We start from the raw sequence: 16,985 nt of genomic DNA, 5'->3' as shown, positions 1-16,985 counted from the left end.
ACAATATGTGGTGTGGGGTGGTTTGATCAAATAAGTAACAGAGGATAAGAGAGAGGTGTGTGGTAAAGAGAGCTGAAGATAGTGTACTGAAATAGTTTGGAAATACGGAGATAATGAGTGAATTGACGAAGAGGATATATATGCCAGAAGTGGAGGGGACAAGGAAAAGGATGGAAGGAGTAAAAATGATTTTGAGAATAGGGGCCTGAACAGGCTGGAGGATGAAAGGTGTGCATAAGATAGAGTGAATTAGAACAATGTAGTTTACATCTATCTATCTATATCTCTGATGCCCATTCCCATTGGGAACTCTCTCAAGAGGGTGGTCATGGCAAAAGATTCAACATAACTTCTGAACTCTAGTGCTAATTCTCAGCCTTTGGTGCCTCACCCTTAACAGGGCACTGGCATACATGGATCAATGTACTATTAATGGACTGTATCTGGGAACATGAAGCAGCTGTGAGGAACCACAGAAAGGTCTGTGGGGCCTGGTTGTGGAAAGGGGGCTGTGGCTTTTGGCACATTACGTGTGACAGTTAGAGAATGGCTGTGGATGAATGAGGCCTTTCTTCATATGTTCCTGTGCTACCTTGCTAATGCAGAAAACAGCAAACAAATATGAAAAAATTCAACAATAAAATTTTATCTAAAACTATCCACTTTTCATAAATGTTTACTTATAAGAAATTCCTGATGAACCTTTCATGATAATTTTGGTAAGAAAATGATATGTAATTTAGAATTTATCTTATCAAAAAATATAAGTGTTTTCTAAAATCATATTTTTGGGCTGAAGGTAGAGGGGGGGAACTTGTGCATATGTAATATGTTTCGAGGGGGTGAAATCCATGCATGGAGGAACAGCTATAATCTTAAGACATCAAAAATATTTACTGTTTAGTGCTGGTAAGATATGTCATGCTTTTAGTGGTCTACACTCCAGAACCTAGGCTAGGTTACTGTACACTAGATTATAATTACCTAAAAGTTATGCCGTGCTTTAAGTAAGGTATGTTCCTTAGCCTAAAATCCTTCTTCTTGGGTACATTGAAGGCAAAATCACACTCAATCCACCTATTCCATTTTAAGTTTACAATTGAGGATGTATCTCACATCTTATCTTAATTGTAGTGCCATCATCTCCCTTCATCTTTATACCTATATTTTTCTTTACGGAAGTACATCAGTGATCCTACAGGTGCCAGACTGGACATTGTTCCTCCTAATACTGACAACACTAATGATAGCATTTCTGTTGTCATGATGGCATCCCACCACTGAACGGATTCATGATTAACAGTATTCCTCATCACAGTTTTATATGATGTAAAATGCATCATGGTACTAGAGGATACTATGATCAGACTGAAAAGAGCATCGTAAAAATTACATGGCCAAGCTGGAATTGTACAATAAAAAATTGTATAAAAAAGTAAAAACATTACTCCACCAAAAAATCGTCCTGGATAATACTGGCAATTCAGTTTTCATATGTTGTTTCTGCTATTCCTCAAAAACTAAGGTCATCTTATATATGAGACTGATTATTACTCAAATATAACTGATACAATGAGACCTTTGGACCATAGTCTCCTGGTCTGAGACCCTGAGAGTGATAATAAAGTATTTACAGTAAAACATTATCCAACTTTCCCAAAGGAGTCAAATAGTCTTGATAACAACTACTTTACTTCACAGTAAGTGAATATTTTCATAATTCACTCCGTTACATTTTCAAAATCTGTTAATGCAATGTCTGGCATAATGAGGGATGTGAGCAGTTCATATAAGAACTGAAACACCACTTAGTTTTTTCATATGAGTTTGCTATTTCCCACATTTGAGGTAGCACTAGGAACAGATGAAGAAAAGGCATAAATCACCCACATCCATTCTCGACTTTGATAATCAGGTTAATCTTTTGAAGTGGGTTTTCATAAGCCAACAATCTTGCTACATATGTCTTCATTTTAGAAGGGTTGTCACTGGGTGGGTAACATTATATCTAAGACCAATAACACTGCACGATAACCTTCCAAGATGACGATGCCCTGCCCAATCACCATGATTAAAATTCCTGGAACCCCTTTGTCGTTTACAGTTAACTTGATCTTTACTCTCAACATATTCTTATTTTTTGGTACTATCAGAAGTTGGTTGCCATGCATACCCTGAGGCTGGTGAGTTCTTGGTAAAGACCAGTTTGGTATGGCAAGGCCCAGCCAGTTTGGTGCCAGCAAAAAGGAGGGTCAACTGTTTGTACTACTACTGCCACTGCCATTCCAAACATAGGGTCAGGAAATTCTATGGACAGATTCTCTATTGCCATGTTGAGATTAAGCAAGTTTGGGATAGTTATCTATCAAATAACCTAGCAGGTTATCACTGCAGTGACCAAGAACACTACCCTTATAAATGGAAGCAATCAGGATAAGCATGACACCAAAACAAGCTTTAAGGGCCTTACAACTGGTATACCAAGAAAACAATCAGCTTCCTTCAGGGACAGACATTTATTTGTGTCATGTACAAGAAATTTACAATATTTACAAGAATCACAGTCTTAAAATCCTTCAATTACATTACTTGTCAACTTTCCATGAGATAAAATCTTGTTCCACTCTGTAATGACACTATCAGAGCACCAGTTAATTTACAATACTGAAAAATAGAAAAATAAATTATAATGTAAAAATCATAACACCAAGCAGGAACAAATAAAGTTCACAATCCTCCACCATTCTGAACTGTGATCTGAGTGGGCCCATTAGTTTTAAGAGTCCCATTCACATCCTCTAAACCATTTGCTTCATCTGCTTCCACTTGTGTTCCATCGGCAGTATTGGAATCCCCTGAATCTCCCACCACATCTACATCCATATCCTCCCCCTCCCCCCTTCCCAACTCCCCATTCACAGCCTGACTGCCAGCACTAATACTTCTGTCTTCACTCAGGGACGGAGAATCCGACCCATCTGAAGTTGGAATGGTGAAACCCTGATCCCGGAGGCTAGCCAACCGTTTTCTACTGAAAGGTACTGGCCTTTCTCCTGGTAGTACAGGCTTTATGTCGAGAGTCCAAAGATTAATCTTAACATGACCTCTGGACCTTGTACGTGGACTATCCTCTGACACTTTACTAAACACAACCCTAGATGAAGGAGATTTGGACCGAGAATTTGACAGTGTTTCACTACTTGTCCTACTTGTTGCACTAGTTCCACTGTCATGTCTTATTTTTTTTTGGGATGGATTAAAAGTGTCATCACTACTGATATCATCAAAATAAGATATATGCTCATCCTCACTCTCAATCTCTGAGTCTCTATCAGAATCTGTTGAACTATCATTAGATGACCTATACTTCTCTTCTTTAAACACTGGAATCTTACGTGGTCGACCCACTCGGCCTCTCTTTGGGCCAGTGATTGGTGGTCGGCCCCTACCTCTCCCCTTCTTCTTCTTAATATTGACCTGATTGTGTGCATCTGCAGAGGAGTAGGTAAGGAGATCCTCATCCGAATTATGTGCAAGCCGCTCCTCCTCCTCCTTCAAAGCTTGCAGCCGCCCTAACTCCCATTCCTTCTTTTGTTGTTCAATCTCTGCAGCCATCCGCTCTGCCTCAGCTGCCCATCCATCATCAGATGATTCCAAGAACTTCATTGCATATTTCTCCACTGGTGTTAGCTGCAAATTAAAAAGCAAAAATGAACATGTATACATATATATCACAGAGCAAGGAGCAGGTCTGTAGTATGCTAGGGGTTGGGGGTTTGGGTTAGTGGGCACTGAAGGTGAATCAAATGCTGCATGTTGACAACACAGTTCTGGTGACAGACTCCTGAAAGTGGCGACAGTTTGGGAAAGTGCATGAAGGGAAAAAGGGGTAAAGGCATGTACAGAGCATCAGACTGGAGAAGAGCAGTGTGGTTTCAGAAGTGGTAGAGGATGTGTGGATCAGGTGTTTGTTTTGAAGAATGTATGTGAGAAACACTTAGAAAAATGGATGGATTTGTATGTAGCATTTATGGATCTGGAGAAGGTATATGATAGGGTTGATAGAAATGCTTTGTGGAAGGTTGTAAGAGTATATGGTGTGGGAAGTAAGTTGCTAAAAGCAGTGAAAAGTTTTTACCAAGGATGTAAGGCATATGTTCGAGTAGGAAGAAGGGAAAGCGATTGGTTTCCAGAATGTTGGTTTGCGACAGGGATGTGTGATGTCTCCATGGTTGTCTAATTTGTTTATGGATGGGGTGGTTAGGGAAAAGAATGCAAGAGTTTTGGAGAGAGGGGCAAGTATGCAGTCTGTTGGGATGAGAGGACTTGGGAAGCAAATCAGTTGCTGTTCACTGATGATACAGCGCTGGTGGCTGATTCAGGTGACAAACTGCAGAGGTTGGTGACTGAGTTTGGTAAAGTGTGTGAAAGGAGAAAGTTGAGAGTAAATGTGAATAAGAGCAAGGTTATTAGGTTAAGTAGAGTTGAGGGGCAAGTTCATTGGGAGGTAAGTTTGAATGGAGAAAACTTGGAGGATATGAAGTGTTTTAGATATCTAGGATTGGACTTAGAAGCGGATGGAACCATGGAAGCAGAAGTGAGTCACAGGGTGGTGGAGGGGGCCAAGGTTCTGGGAGAGTTGAAGAATGTGTGGAAGGCAAGAACATTATCTCAGAAAGCAAAAAAGGGCATGTTTGAAGGAATAGTGGTTCCAACAATGTTATATGGTTATGGAGCATGGGCTATAGACAGGGTTGTGCGGAGGAGGGTGGATGTATTAGAAATGAGATGTTTGAGGACAATATGTGGTGTGAGGTGGTTTGATCGAGTAATCAATGAATGGGTAAGAGATATGTGTGGTAATAAAAAGTGTGTGGTTGAGAGAGCAGAAGTGGGTGTGTTGAAATGGTTTGGACACATGGAGAGAATGAATGAGGAAAGATTGACAAAGAGGAAATATGAGTCAGAGGTGGAGGGAACAAGGAGAAGCAGGAGACCAAATTGGAGGTGGAAGGATGGAGTGAAAAAGATTTTGAGCGATTGGAGCCTGAACATTCAGGAGGGTGAGAGGTGTGCAAGGAATAGAGTGAATTGAAACGCTGTGGTATATCGGTGTTGACGTGCTATCAATGGATTGCACCAGGGCATGTGAAGCGTCTGGGGTAAACCATGGAAAGGTCTGTGGGGCCTGGATGTGGAAAGGGTGCTGTGGTTTTGGTGCATTACACATGACAGCCAGAGACTGAATGTGAATGAATGTGGCCTTTTTGTCTTTTCCTGGTGCAACCTTGCATTAATAAAGTCACGCCAGGAAACAGATAAAGAAAGACCTATCCACTCGCATACACATTTACATGTCTTTATGACAGCATGAATAGCACAAAAGCAGCAGCACTATTAGTGCAAAACTCTTTTCCTGTAATATACAAATGGGTAATATTAAACACACACACACATAATATAAAAGGCATCTACCAGTACAAAATCATTCATGTGGGGTAGTTATTGAACCAGAAAAAAAGAACTTAATCCAATATTACCATGCAACACTACGACCCCTTTTTTCTTCCTAGCTCATACTGGTTTGAGGATATAGTTCACATAGAAACAGGGAAGTAATAAACTGATTTGGAGTAAGAAGTTCCTCAAAAGTCTGTACTCCTTTCCATCTACTGATTATAATATAGCCCTACTGAAGGTGACTTCATGATTGCAGTATAACCACTTGAAGTCTCATAACATCCTCAATCCAATATAAAAAAATAACCTTCCTATGAAAAAGCAGTTTATAATTCAAGTTATAATTCAGGTTACAGATTCAAGCATTTCATATTATGGCATTCACACTCACTTGTTTCATGAGATGAGCAACTTCTTGTTCTGCCTTACTCAACTCTTCTCCTCCACCTTCTCCTTCCTCTATTGGAATGTTTTCATCAAACTCTGCCAACTCTGCAGCCATCTCTGCCTTTGCAGTCTTGGCTGCCTGAACATCAGTCTCATCCTCAGCTGCTGCCAAGGCACTCTCAAAGGCTCCCATTTTCATTCGCTCTCCCTCTGAGACTTCCTTGCCCTATTAAGAAAAATTATGAGTAATATGAATTTCTGTACTTGACGATACTACATTATCTGCTGGGATTTATGATAACTTATATAAAAAAATTTCTCTTATCTATCACAAAGGGAGCATCAATCAGATGCATATCAATATAATCTTCACTCTGAGGCACAATCTTACTCATGAGGTATGCATAAGGATTATTGGCTGCTTTCTGTAAGGAATCAATAAAGATAATTCATAAAGTGCACTGCAGCAGGATTAAGTCTACATATGATACTATCAATAAAAAAAATTTACCATTTTGACAAAATGGTGACATGGTAAAGGCTAAATCATACAATAACACTGTTGCCTGTTTTAACTGCAGAGGGTAATGCAGCACTCATTATAAATGCATTACAGTATCATACTTCACTGAACTAGCACTAGATAATTAGTCACTGTAAATACCCGCTGCTTTAGTAAAACACGTTTTCTAGTATCTACACTCAGTGTCAAGAAGAACACAGATTCTTCGAGCATATCAAATCTTTACAATTCAGAACCTGATCTTTGCAGGACTGGCACGTATACCCCTTACTGCCTAACCCAGGAATACAATTACTTGAACAGGATATGATATAAATCCAGTAATATGACCTAGCCTCAATCAGGAAACAAACTTTTGATGCATATGTAATTAACTTGCTGTGCAATGTAAAACTACTTCAAAGGGAAGGCAAAATAAATGTATCAATATGACAAAAGTTCTGATCAAAGGTTCTTAAAAATTCAACATATCATATGATGCTAATTCTTGAAAAAAATTCTGGGCTTACTCTAGTCTAGGCCATACTACAGGGGTGTATGTATACACAATGCTGCTTAATCTTCAAACCACTCATGAATAAATCAAATTGTCACTTTTACCAGGTTTAATAAGAATTCATTATAAATAACCATGTCTGCTTTTAAAAATTGAGGTTATGATTACATGTACCACATATACTCATGTACATTAAGTTTTTTATGTCCAAATTTTTGGGGAAAAAGGTAGCTCTATTTGTGCATGAGTAGTACTTTCAGGGATTGAAATCCATGCATGGTGGGTAAACGAAAAAATGAAAATGTGCAAATTATTTGCACATCAATACTGGTAAGCTACACTTTGCTTTTGGATGGCTACGCTTATCCTATGCTAATCTTATTCTTGATTACCAGTCACATGCATGATATTCTGTGCTGTTCTAGGATAAGCAGCAATACCCTAAGCTCCTCTGATTAGCAGTACTCCAGCATACTGCAGCCTAGATTCCTTCCTCTTAGTTGCATCAAAGGCAAAACATACATCCCTGACAATGTTCCAGTCATAATAACCAACATCCCATTGATGGCACTGATAAGGCCAAATTTTTTTTTTTTTTTTTTTGCCTTCAAATTAACTGCAATGATTACATCAATGAAAACTATGTACACATCATCACTTTCATCTACTCTCTTGGCATTCATGCTATATCCTATCTTCACTTCATATCAAATGATATGTACTGACAGCTTCATCCCTTTCAGTATTACAGTACCTAAATACCACAGTATGTTTTGCACTTTTTCTCAACCGACATAACACTAACAGTCTTACCCAGTGAAACAAAATAAAACAAAACAATTCAGTGCAAGATGAAAAGCAATAAAATACAACTGAAAAAATCAAATACCCAAAATCAACACTTTCCCAGTTGTTGACACTGTAGTCATAATACTGTAGATGTTGTAAACCTTGACTGTGTAAACATACAAAATAGTGATCAAATGTACAGCTGGAACATAAAACAGAAACAGTATTTTACCAGAAACACAGTGTGCCTGCAAAATATAATAAAGACTATCATTCACAAGAGACATAGCACCTTCTTCAGGCCATCTGATGTGAATTTCTTTTTATTCTTAAATGTCATGAGATATTTAGTTCAAAATACTGGGATGCACAGATAAGTATATGGACAAAGCAATACCCTTTTTCTTAGCTGCAGAGGGGGAAAAAGACAGCCAACATCAAAATCACATACCTCCTCTGATGGTCTATTCTTATCGAGTACTTCACACATTCTTTTTGCTGCATCATTTTCTAGAACATTCACATCAAAGAGATCTTGTATGGTTGACTGGAAAAAAATGAAAGTTCATAATTTGTGGGAATCATTTTTTATTAACCTGAAGAAAAAGATAAACAAACTTAATTACTCCCCTATCCCTAGAGACAGGGAAGAATGAACACTTCCTAAATTTCCCACCATATCATAGGTGACTAAAGGGGATGGGAACATGAGGCTGGAATCCCTGCCATCCTTGTATCTTAATTTCTGAAAGTTGGAACAGGAGCCAAAAAAGTACTGCTCTTCCTCCTTGAAAGTTCAGGCTTAACTGTCTGAATTTGTGGAGATATAACCAAGATAAGAAGCTGGGAGAGGCGGGAAGAAAGTTTGAGGAGGAAAACCAGGATGTTCTAGCTCTAAGCAAAACAAAGCCAAAGGGGAAGAGAGAACAATAGTTTGGGACTGTCTTACGGGAAAAGTCTGGGATTAGTGTGAGGGAAAGGGCTAAGGAAGGGATAGCACTCTTGCTGAAAGAGGAGTTGTAGTAATCTGTGAAAGTATGTATGGACGTGCACCCTAGACACAATGTTGGTAAAAATAAGTGGTTCAAGAGCAATGAACAATTATTAGTGCACATGCACCTGGAAATGAAAGGAATAAGGAAGGGAGGCAAGAGTTTTGGAAGGAGTTGAATGAATGTGTCAGCAATACAGAAGCAAAGGATCAAGCATTAGAGATGGGTGATCTGAATGTGAGAGAAGGTAATGTGGCAGTTGGGGGTATAATTAGAGGGTAACCAGTGTTGTTAATGAAAATGGCAAACATCTTGTGGAGTTGTGTGCTGACAAAGGACTGGTGATTTGGAAAACTTGGTTCAAATAGAGGTCCATACTTATGTATATGTGGGTGAATAAGAAAGATGGAAAATGGTCATTACTGTATTATGTAATAACTGAAAGGCATGAAAAGAAGAGGCTTTTGAGTGTAAATGTGCTAAGAGGTGTAGCTGGAGGGATTATCTGGTGCAGTTGAGGGGGAAGGTTTGTGGAGGCTTTCAGAAAAAAAGTGATATGGGTGGTGAAAGTGATTAAGCTTGGATATGAGGTTTGTGTGAAGAAATACCAAGAGATACTGAGGGTAGAATGGCAAAATGCTATAGTAATAAAAGCTAGAATGTGGGTGAAAAATGAGAGGTATTTAGAGATGCAATGCTTACATGTGTGAGAAAAGTGTGTGGAAAGTGAGAAATAAAAGACAGGTGAGGTGTATGGGTGTTAACTGCAGGGAAGTACAAGGGACCGGGAGATGTACGAGAGAAAGTGGCAGGAAGTTGAGAGGAAGTTGTACAATTACAAAAGAGAGCAAATGAAAGTTGTGACGACTGAGTATGAGCAAACTTCAGAGAGAATGCTAAAAATATGTTTTGGAAGGAGGTTATTGATGCGGAAAAGAAAAATGGGGGATATCAATGGAAAAAACAAAAAAAATCAGGAGAGCAAAAGGGCACATGGTAACAAACAGATATGCCTTGTCTAGGATGAGGAAATATGTGAAATGAGTCATGGAAGTCGGTTTAGAGAAAGTAGAAGAGGTGGTGAAAGCCTTGCATATGGCTAAGTGCCTATGTTCACTTTAACAAATAAACATGAGATGAAAATGTGTATAAATGAATTATGATGATACAGATACCTTATTCCAGCCTCAATATGTAGTAATAATCATGAGGATATAGGTAGCATGATCCAACCTCTATATGCAGTAATAAGTTTAAATATAACAGTAACAAATATTTCTAATCACCTAAGCGGAACTCAGAAGCACCATACTTGTAAATGAAACAATACCTTTTTAAAGTGTGCTGTAGTGAAGTTACCACCTTCAATAGCCAGGTCACCCAGAAGGCGCTTCTGATTGGCCTTCTTCAAAATATTCTCCTCAATAGTTTTCTCTGAAATGAGACGGTATATGTGCACATCTCTTGTTTGTCCAATGCGGTGACACCGATCCTGGGCCTGCAAAAAATAACAAAATAGCAAATTATTGCCTGTGACCATGTGTAACTGTGGTCTTCTCTTTTCCTTTGCTGAATACAGATCATTAACTCCATGACATATATGGTGATTCCCAACTCATACAGTATCTCAATTGCAAAACTATATCTCTGAGAATTAAGAATAAAGTATAAAAGTACCTGGGCATCCATTGTCGGGTTCCAGTCTGAGTCGTAGAAAATTACTGTGTCAGCACCTGTTAGATTTACTCCAATACCTCCTGACCTTGTTGATAAGATGAAAGCAAAGATTCTTTTGTCTTGATTAAATCTCTCCATCAACACCTGCAATTATCAACCTAAAAGTTACTTCTACTCAATTTCAGAAAAATTTTCTTCAAGAGTAAATGCTATCTAATCATTTACCTGTCATCTTCAACTCTCTTCCATTCGCATGGGTTGGATCAAATGCAAGAAAACCTTTAGTACTAACAGAAAAAGTGAGCAAATTCCTCCTCGGTGTTACACTGGTCTTACCTTGTTAGTAATACAAAATGTTATGCTATACAGCAGAGAGCAAATAATAAGGATACAACTGACATGTCTGCTAACAATCAAATCAGTTACAGCTGAAAGGCATATGCAGATTCTTCCTAAAGTCCTGTTCCCATCTTAAAATATTATTACATGAAAACCAAAAAATACATAAAAATGCAGATTTTTGCAATTCTTTTGCTTAACTAACAAAGGCTCTTGTATTTGTCGATGCAATTCAGTATGTGCACTGCTAGAGGCAAATAGCATATCCAAGTAATACACCAGTCCAAAAGTTTGCCAAAATAGCTTTTGTCATGCTGCTGATGCAATCGCTTATCCTTATATGAAGTGCTTCACGTCAGCAACAGGGGTTTGGAAAACATAATCCATGACATACCCCCACAGGAAAAAGTCCACGGACGTAAGACTGGGAGACAATGGAGGCCTGGGGATTGGCTCATTACATTCAATCAATCTACTGGGGAAGTTCTCGTCATGGGAGTCACGTACCAACTAATTCCAGTGTGGGTGCGCACCATTTTGCTGAAAAACAATGAATGACTGCAGTTCTTCGAACTGGGCAACTATGTAAATTTCCAGCATGTCAAGATACATTTATTCTGTCACATTCTGCCCAGCAAAGATAAATGGGTCTATCACCATATGGTGCATTAGTCCAAACTAAACATTGTTTTTGCTCTACCATGAATGTCTTCATAAAACACATGGGTATCCAGACTCTATCTTCATATATTATGGTGATTACCACATTCTGTCATGAAAGGCAGCCTCAACAAAAAATAAATCCTATTCTGGGTAGCCATGGTCTTCAATTAAGTTCAGCTTGGATTGAGCAAATTAATTTTGCTGTGGGTTGTCATTCAGTTGTAAAGTTTGCAGTATCTGCACTTTATATATAAGATGCAATCTCTTGTGCGTTTATCTCAGCATAATGTTGCCCTTGGTAAGTGGAGTTCACGTGAGGTACAACAAAAAGACTTTCTAAGAGAATGTTGGAAGACCTCTTGAACACCGGCAAGGCCTGGATGTCTACTTGAAAACAAGCCAAGCACACCTCCTAATGGTGGACAATTTCCATAATGATGGTGATGATTCCAATGAATAAGTGTCACAGATTTTGACTGAAAAAAGAAAAAAGAAATGAAACACTAAGGTTTCTCCTCTGTAGTCACCAATTTTATTCAGCTGTTGATCAGTAGCAACTGGTCACCCAGATTACAGTACATCCTGGAAAAATGAAATACGTAAGCAACAAAATGCAAAAAACTGAATTTATCATCTCTTGGTTTTGTAGTAAAAAAAATCTAAAGCTAAATATGATTCCATGAACATCCTGTATAATGAATGAATCTGCTATCATCATACAGAGTTTCAGCTGTACCCCTCGTACTAGTTCTGGTCTGTAGAGCATAGATCCTTTCATTCTACCCCCTAACTGTACCATTTTGTTGTGCTACATACACAGCATGGCAGACACTGCAAATGCTTTGTCTAACATCGGTGTCAATGTTGTTTGTCAGCTGTCTGTACATCCATCATCATGAGCAATACCTTGGTTTCCTGAAGATGTCTTTAACCTCACCTCCTTAAAGGGTCCAGTCAAATGCATTAACTGCATATTACAGACAGTTGTTTCCCAGTATCCAAAGAAGTGAATGGTATAATACCTGAGTAATGTCCCTTATAAAGAGGTTTAACCAGGGATTTGACTTGGCGCATGACTTTAAAGAAAATTCCACCTCTAATCATGAAGCTTAATAACAATGTTTTTGATATTTCCAAAAATACAGGTTCACCTATTCTTATTCTGCTCCCAATACCTATGCTGCAATGAAGGTACAAAAATGGTTATCATCAACATTAGTTCTATCTTAATTCTTGCAATAAATAATGCCATTATTTTACATACACTATGACTGAGGAGGGCAATGGAACCCCTCTGACCATGATAATTTTGTACAATTCCATACAATGCCTAAGTCAACTTACTTGTCTTTGGTCTACTCTGGTAGTTCCATCAAGCCTTAAATAAAGATGACCATGGTAATTCAGGAAAGCTTCAAAAACATCCAACATTTTGGTCATCTGAGTGAAGATTAATACTCGATGACCATCTGTCTTCAAGTGACGTAACATACGATCCAGTGTTTGTAACTTGCCTAATCAGGGAAGAGGAAGTAATAACAAGGATACACTGTTAATGCAAAATAGAAATGTAGACCTATAACAGTAACTTGATACATTCTATAAACTGCAGAAGACCTGTAATTATATGTCAAACAGGACTAAGGAAATATGCCATACAACTGACTTGTACACATTTGCTGATATGTATAGGTAAACTCAAAACATCTGAAAAAAGCCCCTATACACAACACCTCATTACTCACCTGATTTTGGTAACGTCCATCTCCCATTTCCCTATCCCTAAAACATACATATCTAAACAGCATATAAGATCTTAGTGAAAATGCACATACAGGTATAATTTAACCAATAACTTGAACATTTAAAGAATTGTGGTCCCCAACCCATTACATGAATAAGAGGTTAGTAGCAACTTTTTTTAAAATATTTTCTTTTCATAATTGTTCACCATTTCCCACATTAGTTTGGTAGTGCAAGGAACACATGAAGAAAGGCCTCATTTGCTAACCAAAACCACAGCCCCTAATCAACAGACCTTTCTGTGGTGTCCCCCCCAGCTGTTTCATATGCCCTGGTTGAGTCTGTTGACACATCATCCCCTGTAAACCACAATGCTCCAATTCACTCTATCTCATGCAGGTCTTCAACTTCCTGCACATTCAGGCCCCAAGCACTTAAAATCTTTTTCACTCCATCCTTCTGTATCCAATCTGGTCTCTCTTTTCTCCTTGTCCCATCCACTTCTGAAACATATATCCTCTATGTCAACATCTCCATAACCATTCTATCTCTATGTTGAAACCATTTCAGCACACACTCTGACAGAGATGATGGTGGTAGGCCTCTCTTGACAAGATGGTTTGTTGTGATAAACAAACAGCTAACACTCTGTTAGTTGAGCTGTGTTTGATGGTCAAAGTAAAGTGAAATGAACAATGTTGACAGATGGACACTTATCAGGATAGGTGATGATGGTCAGTCAGGGGCTGTGCCCAAAACTCACATTTAATATAAGGTAAGCTGGGATGGCTGGCTCAGATGAAGAGAGACATACATACGAAGACACTGGGACACACTGAGCTCTGGAACACTTAATACATTCCATAGTCATAGGAATTGTACAAGGCTTGGATCAATAATCTCTGCTTAATGCAATCCTGAAGGATTGTTGCTCAGTCAGTAAACACTTGGGTAAACCAATTCTCAGGCACTGAGGTTCCTGGACCACTATTGAAGCAGGCACTATGAAAGACTTGGCATCAGACCAAAAAATTGTGGATAGTGGTCACTGTGCCCAATGTTCTCACATTCACTACTTTGGGAAACGAGCAGATATTCAGAGGACATATGAACATTGCAGCGCCTCCAACCTTGCACATCCCTATGTACAAAGACAGGAGATTGCTCTTGCAAGAGTAGGATGTTCACATGGCTTAGATCTATACAAGTGATCATAGCATGCCCCCTTAGGCTAATGACCAAAAGCTAACTGATTCTCAGCCTACCTGAAAAAGCATTTGAATATCCAGAGGCCTAATTTGTTAAGGCCTATGATGCTGCAGGCTCTTTCTTAAAACAGCAAGCAATATTCCCTCATCAATATTCAGTTTCACTCATAGCTTCAATACTAGTTTAATGACAACAGTGTTAAATGTGACACTGAGCTACTAAAAAGAATAAGACTTAAGTACTGATAACCTCTCGCACTCTTACAATAATCAATATTAATAAAAATATAATTAGTAACCCCTAGTATGTAGGTGTATGGTTTAATTACTGTGTTGCTGGTAATTCTGTTTCAAAATGAAGAAATTCTTGCTTCTGCTGGAATCTGTTGCACATACTTCATAATACATACTTTGAGTAAGAAGTGTGCTATTTAGCTGCATGAAAGAGCCCTTTAAAATATCTTATGAAAGAGAAGTGATTTATTTTCTATGCATTTTGTCACTAGCAGTGTTGATAAGTAACAAAACCAGTGAACAAATTCTAAATGCTTTTTTCTACTGACTATCTGTTTGAACAATGTAGAGGTAAACAAATAAGAACAACCTTGGACTTAACATTACATCAATATCTGTAAAAAGAAATTCTCTACTTACCACAGTCATACTGGATAAGCCTGGGATCTGGAAACTGTGTAACTGATGCATTCATGATATGGTGCAGTGGAGCAATGGCAGGTGCATGGTGTTGTTTCATAAATGCTTTGGTTCTTTCTTGTGCCCAGAGTTTAGATGGTGGTGGGTGGCTCATCCTCATAGTAATGAGTGGGGCCACCACATGAGGGATACAGAACACGTATCTATCAGTGATATCCTTTAATTCTTTCAAATAGGTATCTGGGGTGTGGACTATTCTGTGAAGGGAAACTGTCTGTGACCAGTAACGGCGTGACTTTAAAGATGTTGCTTGAAGACAATGGACCAATCCCTTGCCATTCCATTCTCCTTGACCTAAGGTAGCTGCACTACTGTTCCCAATCACGCTGACAGCCTCTATCAAGTCTGAGCCATATATTGGACAAGCCTGACAACGACGTATATTCAGCTGTGATAAGAGAGATAACTTGTCTTTCCTTTTGCGCCGTCTTCTCTCCTCAAGGTCATTCTGTAATGTAAAAAATGGGTAGAGGTCATTTTGTAATGTAAAAAATGGGCAAGTATGCAAACTTCAGCAAAAATAGTAATACCAAGATAATTCATCTGATTAGCAGACACCAAAAAACCCAACTTAATTGTTAAGAAAGAAAGAGTTAGGTTCAACTTTCTATGAGTGCTGAAGTAATGCCTGGAACCATCTTAAGACCTCTATGTCTAGACTGCTGGCCTTTCTTTGCCTCATAAAAATTAAGCTTCCAGGATAGACTTAATCTCTTTTCTTAAAATACACTATACATTTACCCACTTTTCTTCACTTCTTACCTTCACCCTATATCTAACCATCCTTTCATATTTACCTCTACAAGAACTCTCAAAATATGGATGAAAAGAACAGGACTCAGGTAAAAATACAAAGAAAAGTATGGAACTGTTAGAAATGAAATATCTCAAGACAATATGTGGTGTTAGCAGGGTTGATCAAATAGGAAATGACAGGGTAAGAGAAAGGTGTGGTAGTAAGTGAAAGCTGAAAAGGGTGTGCTAAACTGCTTTGGACATATGGAGAGGATGAGTAAGAAAGTATACATGTCAGAGGAGAAGGGACCAAGGATACATTACTTCTTCTTTAGTCTGTTCATTGCAGTAGCTGCTGATGGACAGAATTCTATCTTATATCAACAGCGGTGGAATTCTTTTTTCATCTTCTCTTCATAACCTTTCTTTCTTCCAGAATTAGGTCTACAAAAACCTAAGGATCTCTGATTAATTTCATCTTTTTCTCATATTGTGTTTTCATTCATCTGAAGTGGCCATAACTGGGGCAAGCTTTTGCCCTTGCCATGTTGGTTACTATAAAAACTAATTTGCAGACTGAAGAATCCATCCCTATCTATCTATATCTATGATGCCTATTCCAACTGGAACTCCCTCGAGGGGGTGGCCAAGAAAATAAGAGTTTCCATAACTAGTGGATTCCAGTGCCACTTCTTAGCCTTTAGCACCTCACCCTTAATAGGCCACTTGACAAGGGCAACTCTTGTGCAGTGTTTGCAGAGGCTCCTGCCTAATGTTCCTACTGACTACTAATACCTAATGCGTTCATCTAATGCTCTTGCCTACTATTTCTACCCAATGTGTCTACCTAATGCTCCTACCTACTACTGCTCCTACCATTTTGCCAAAAGCCAGGGTTACCCCACAATGCTTACCCCACAATGTCACCATAGGAAAATCTAGAATATATCACTCTAAATGAAAATCTTTTCAACCTATTCACCGCAGATTTTGCCTGTAAGTCACAATATCCTATTTTCTGCTCATTGCAGCCTACTTCTGCAGCCTTGACTTTTTCCATACGGAGAAATGATACTCTAATTTATCCAAACAGAAAATTATGTAATCTTTTTCTAGAATATCTTAGAATCTTCTTCACACAAAATGCACTATGAATATTAGAATTGCAACATCTAACATATTAATTCTCACCATAACGTGCTTACATGGATTTGTATGTAGCATTTATGGATCTGGAGAAGGCATATGATAGAGTTGAT

At 38.5% G+C, this 16,985-nt stretch overlaps 1 protein-coding gene across 9 annotated transcripts in view; it reads right to left on the bottom strand.

Annotated features, from left to right (window-relative positions):
- dom (domino helicase) overlaps positions 1 to 16,985 on the bottom strand; it is a 115,121-nt gene that overhangs the window by 29,509 nt on the left and 68,627 nt on the right. For all 9 annotated transcript variants that reach the window (XM_071658723.1, XM_071658726.1, XM_071658724.1 and 6 more), the window contains 7 exons: positions 14,932 to 15,439; positions 12,671 to 12,840; positions 10,325 to 10,468; positions 9,978 to 10,145; positions 8,107 to 8,202; positions 5,852 to 6,073; positions 3,478 to 3,690 (listed from right to left, as the gene is read on the bottom strand). In XM_071658723.1, the coding sequence (XP_071514824.1) occupies positions 3,478 to 3,690; positions 5,852 to 6,073; positions 8,107 to 8,202; positions 9,978 to 10,145; positions 10,325 to 10,468; positions 12,671 to 12,840; positions 14,932 to 15,439 (1,521 nt within the window). The remainder of the gene's footprint in view (positions 1 to 3,477; positions 3,691 to 5,851; positions 6,074 to 8,106; positions 8,203 to 9,977; positions 10,146 to 10,324; positions 10,469 to 12,670; positions 12,841 to 14,931; positions 15,440 to 16,985) is intronic.

Source organism: Panulirus ornatus, chromosome 67 (genome assembly GCF_036320965.1).
Source record: "Panulirus ornatus isolate Po-2019 chromosome 67, ASM3632096v1, whole genome shotgun sequence".
Lineage (NCBI taxonomy): Eukaryota > Metazoa > Arthropoda > Malacostraca > Decapoda > Palinuridae > Panulirus > Panulirus ornatus.
Note: the sequence above shows the minus strand (reverse complement) of the source record. Positions and strands in the feature narration are given on the sequence as shown.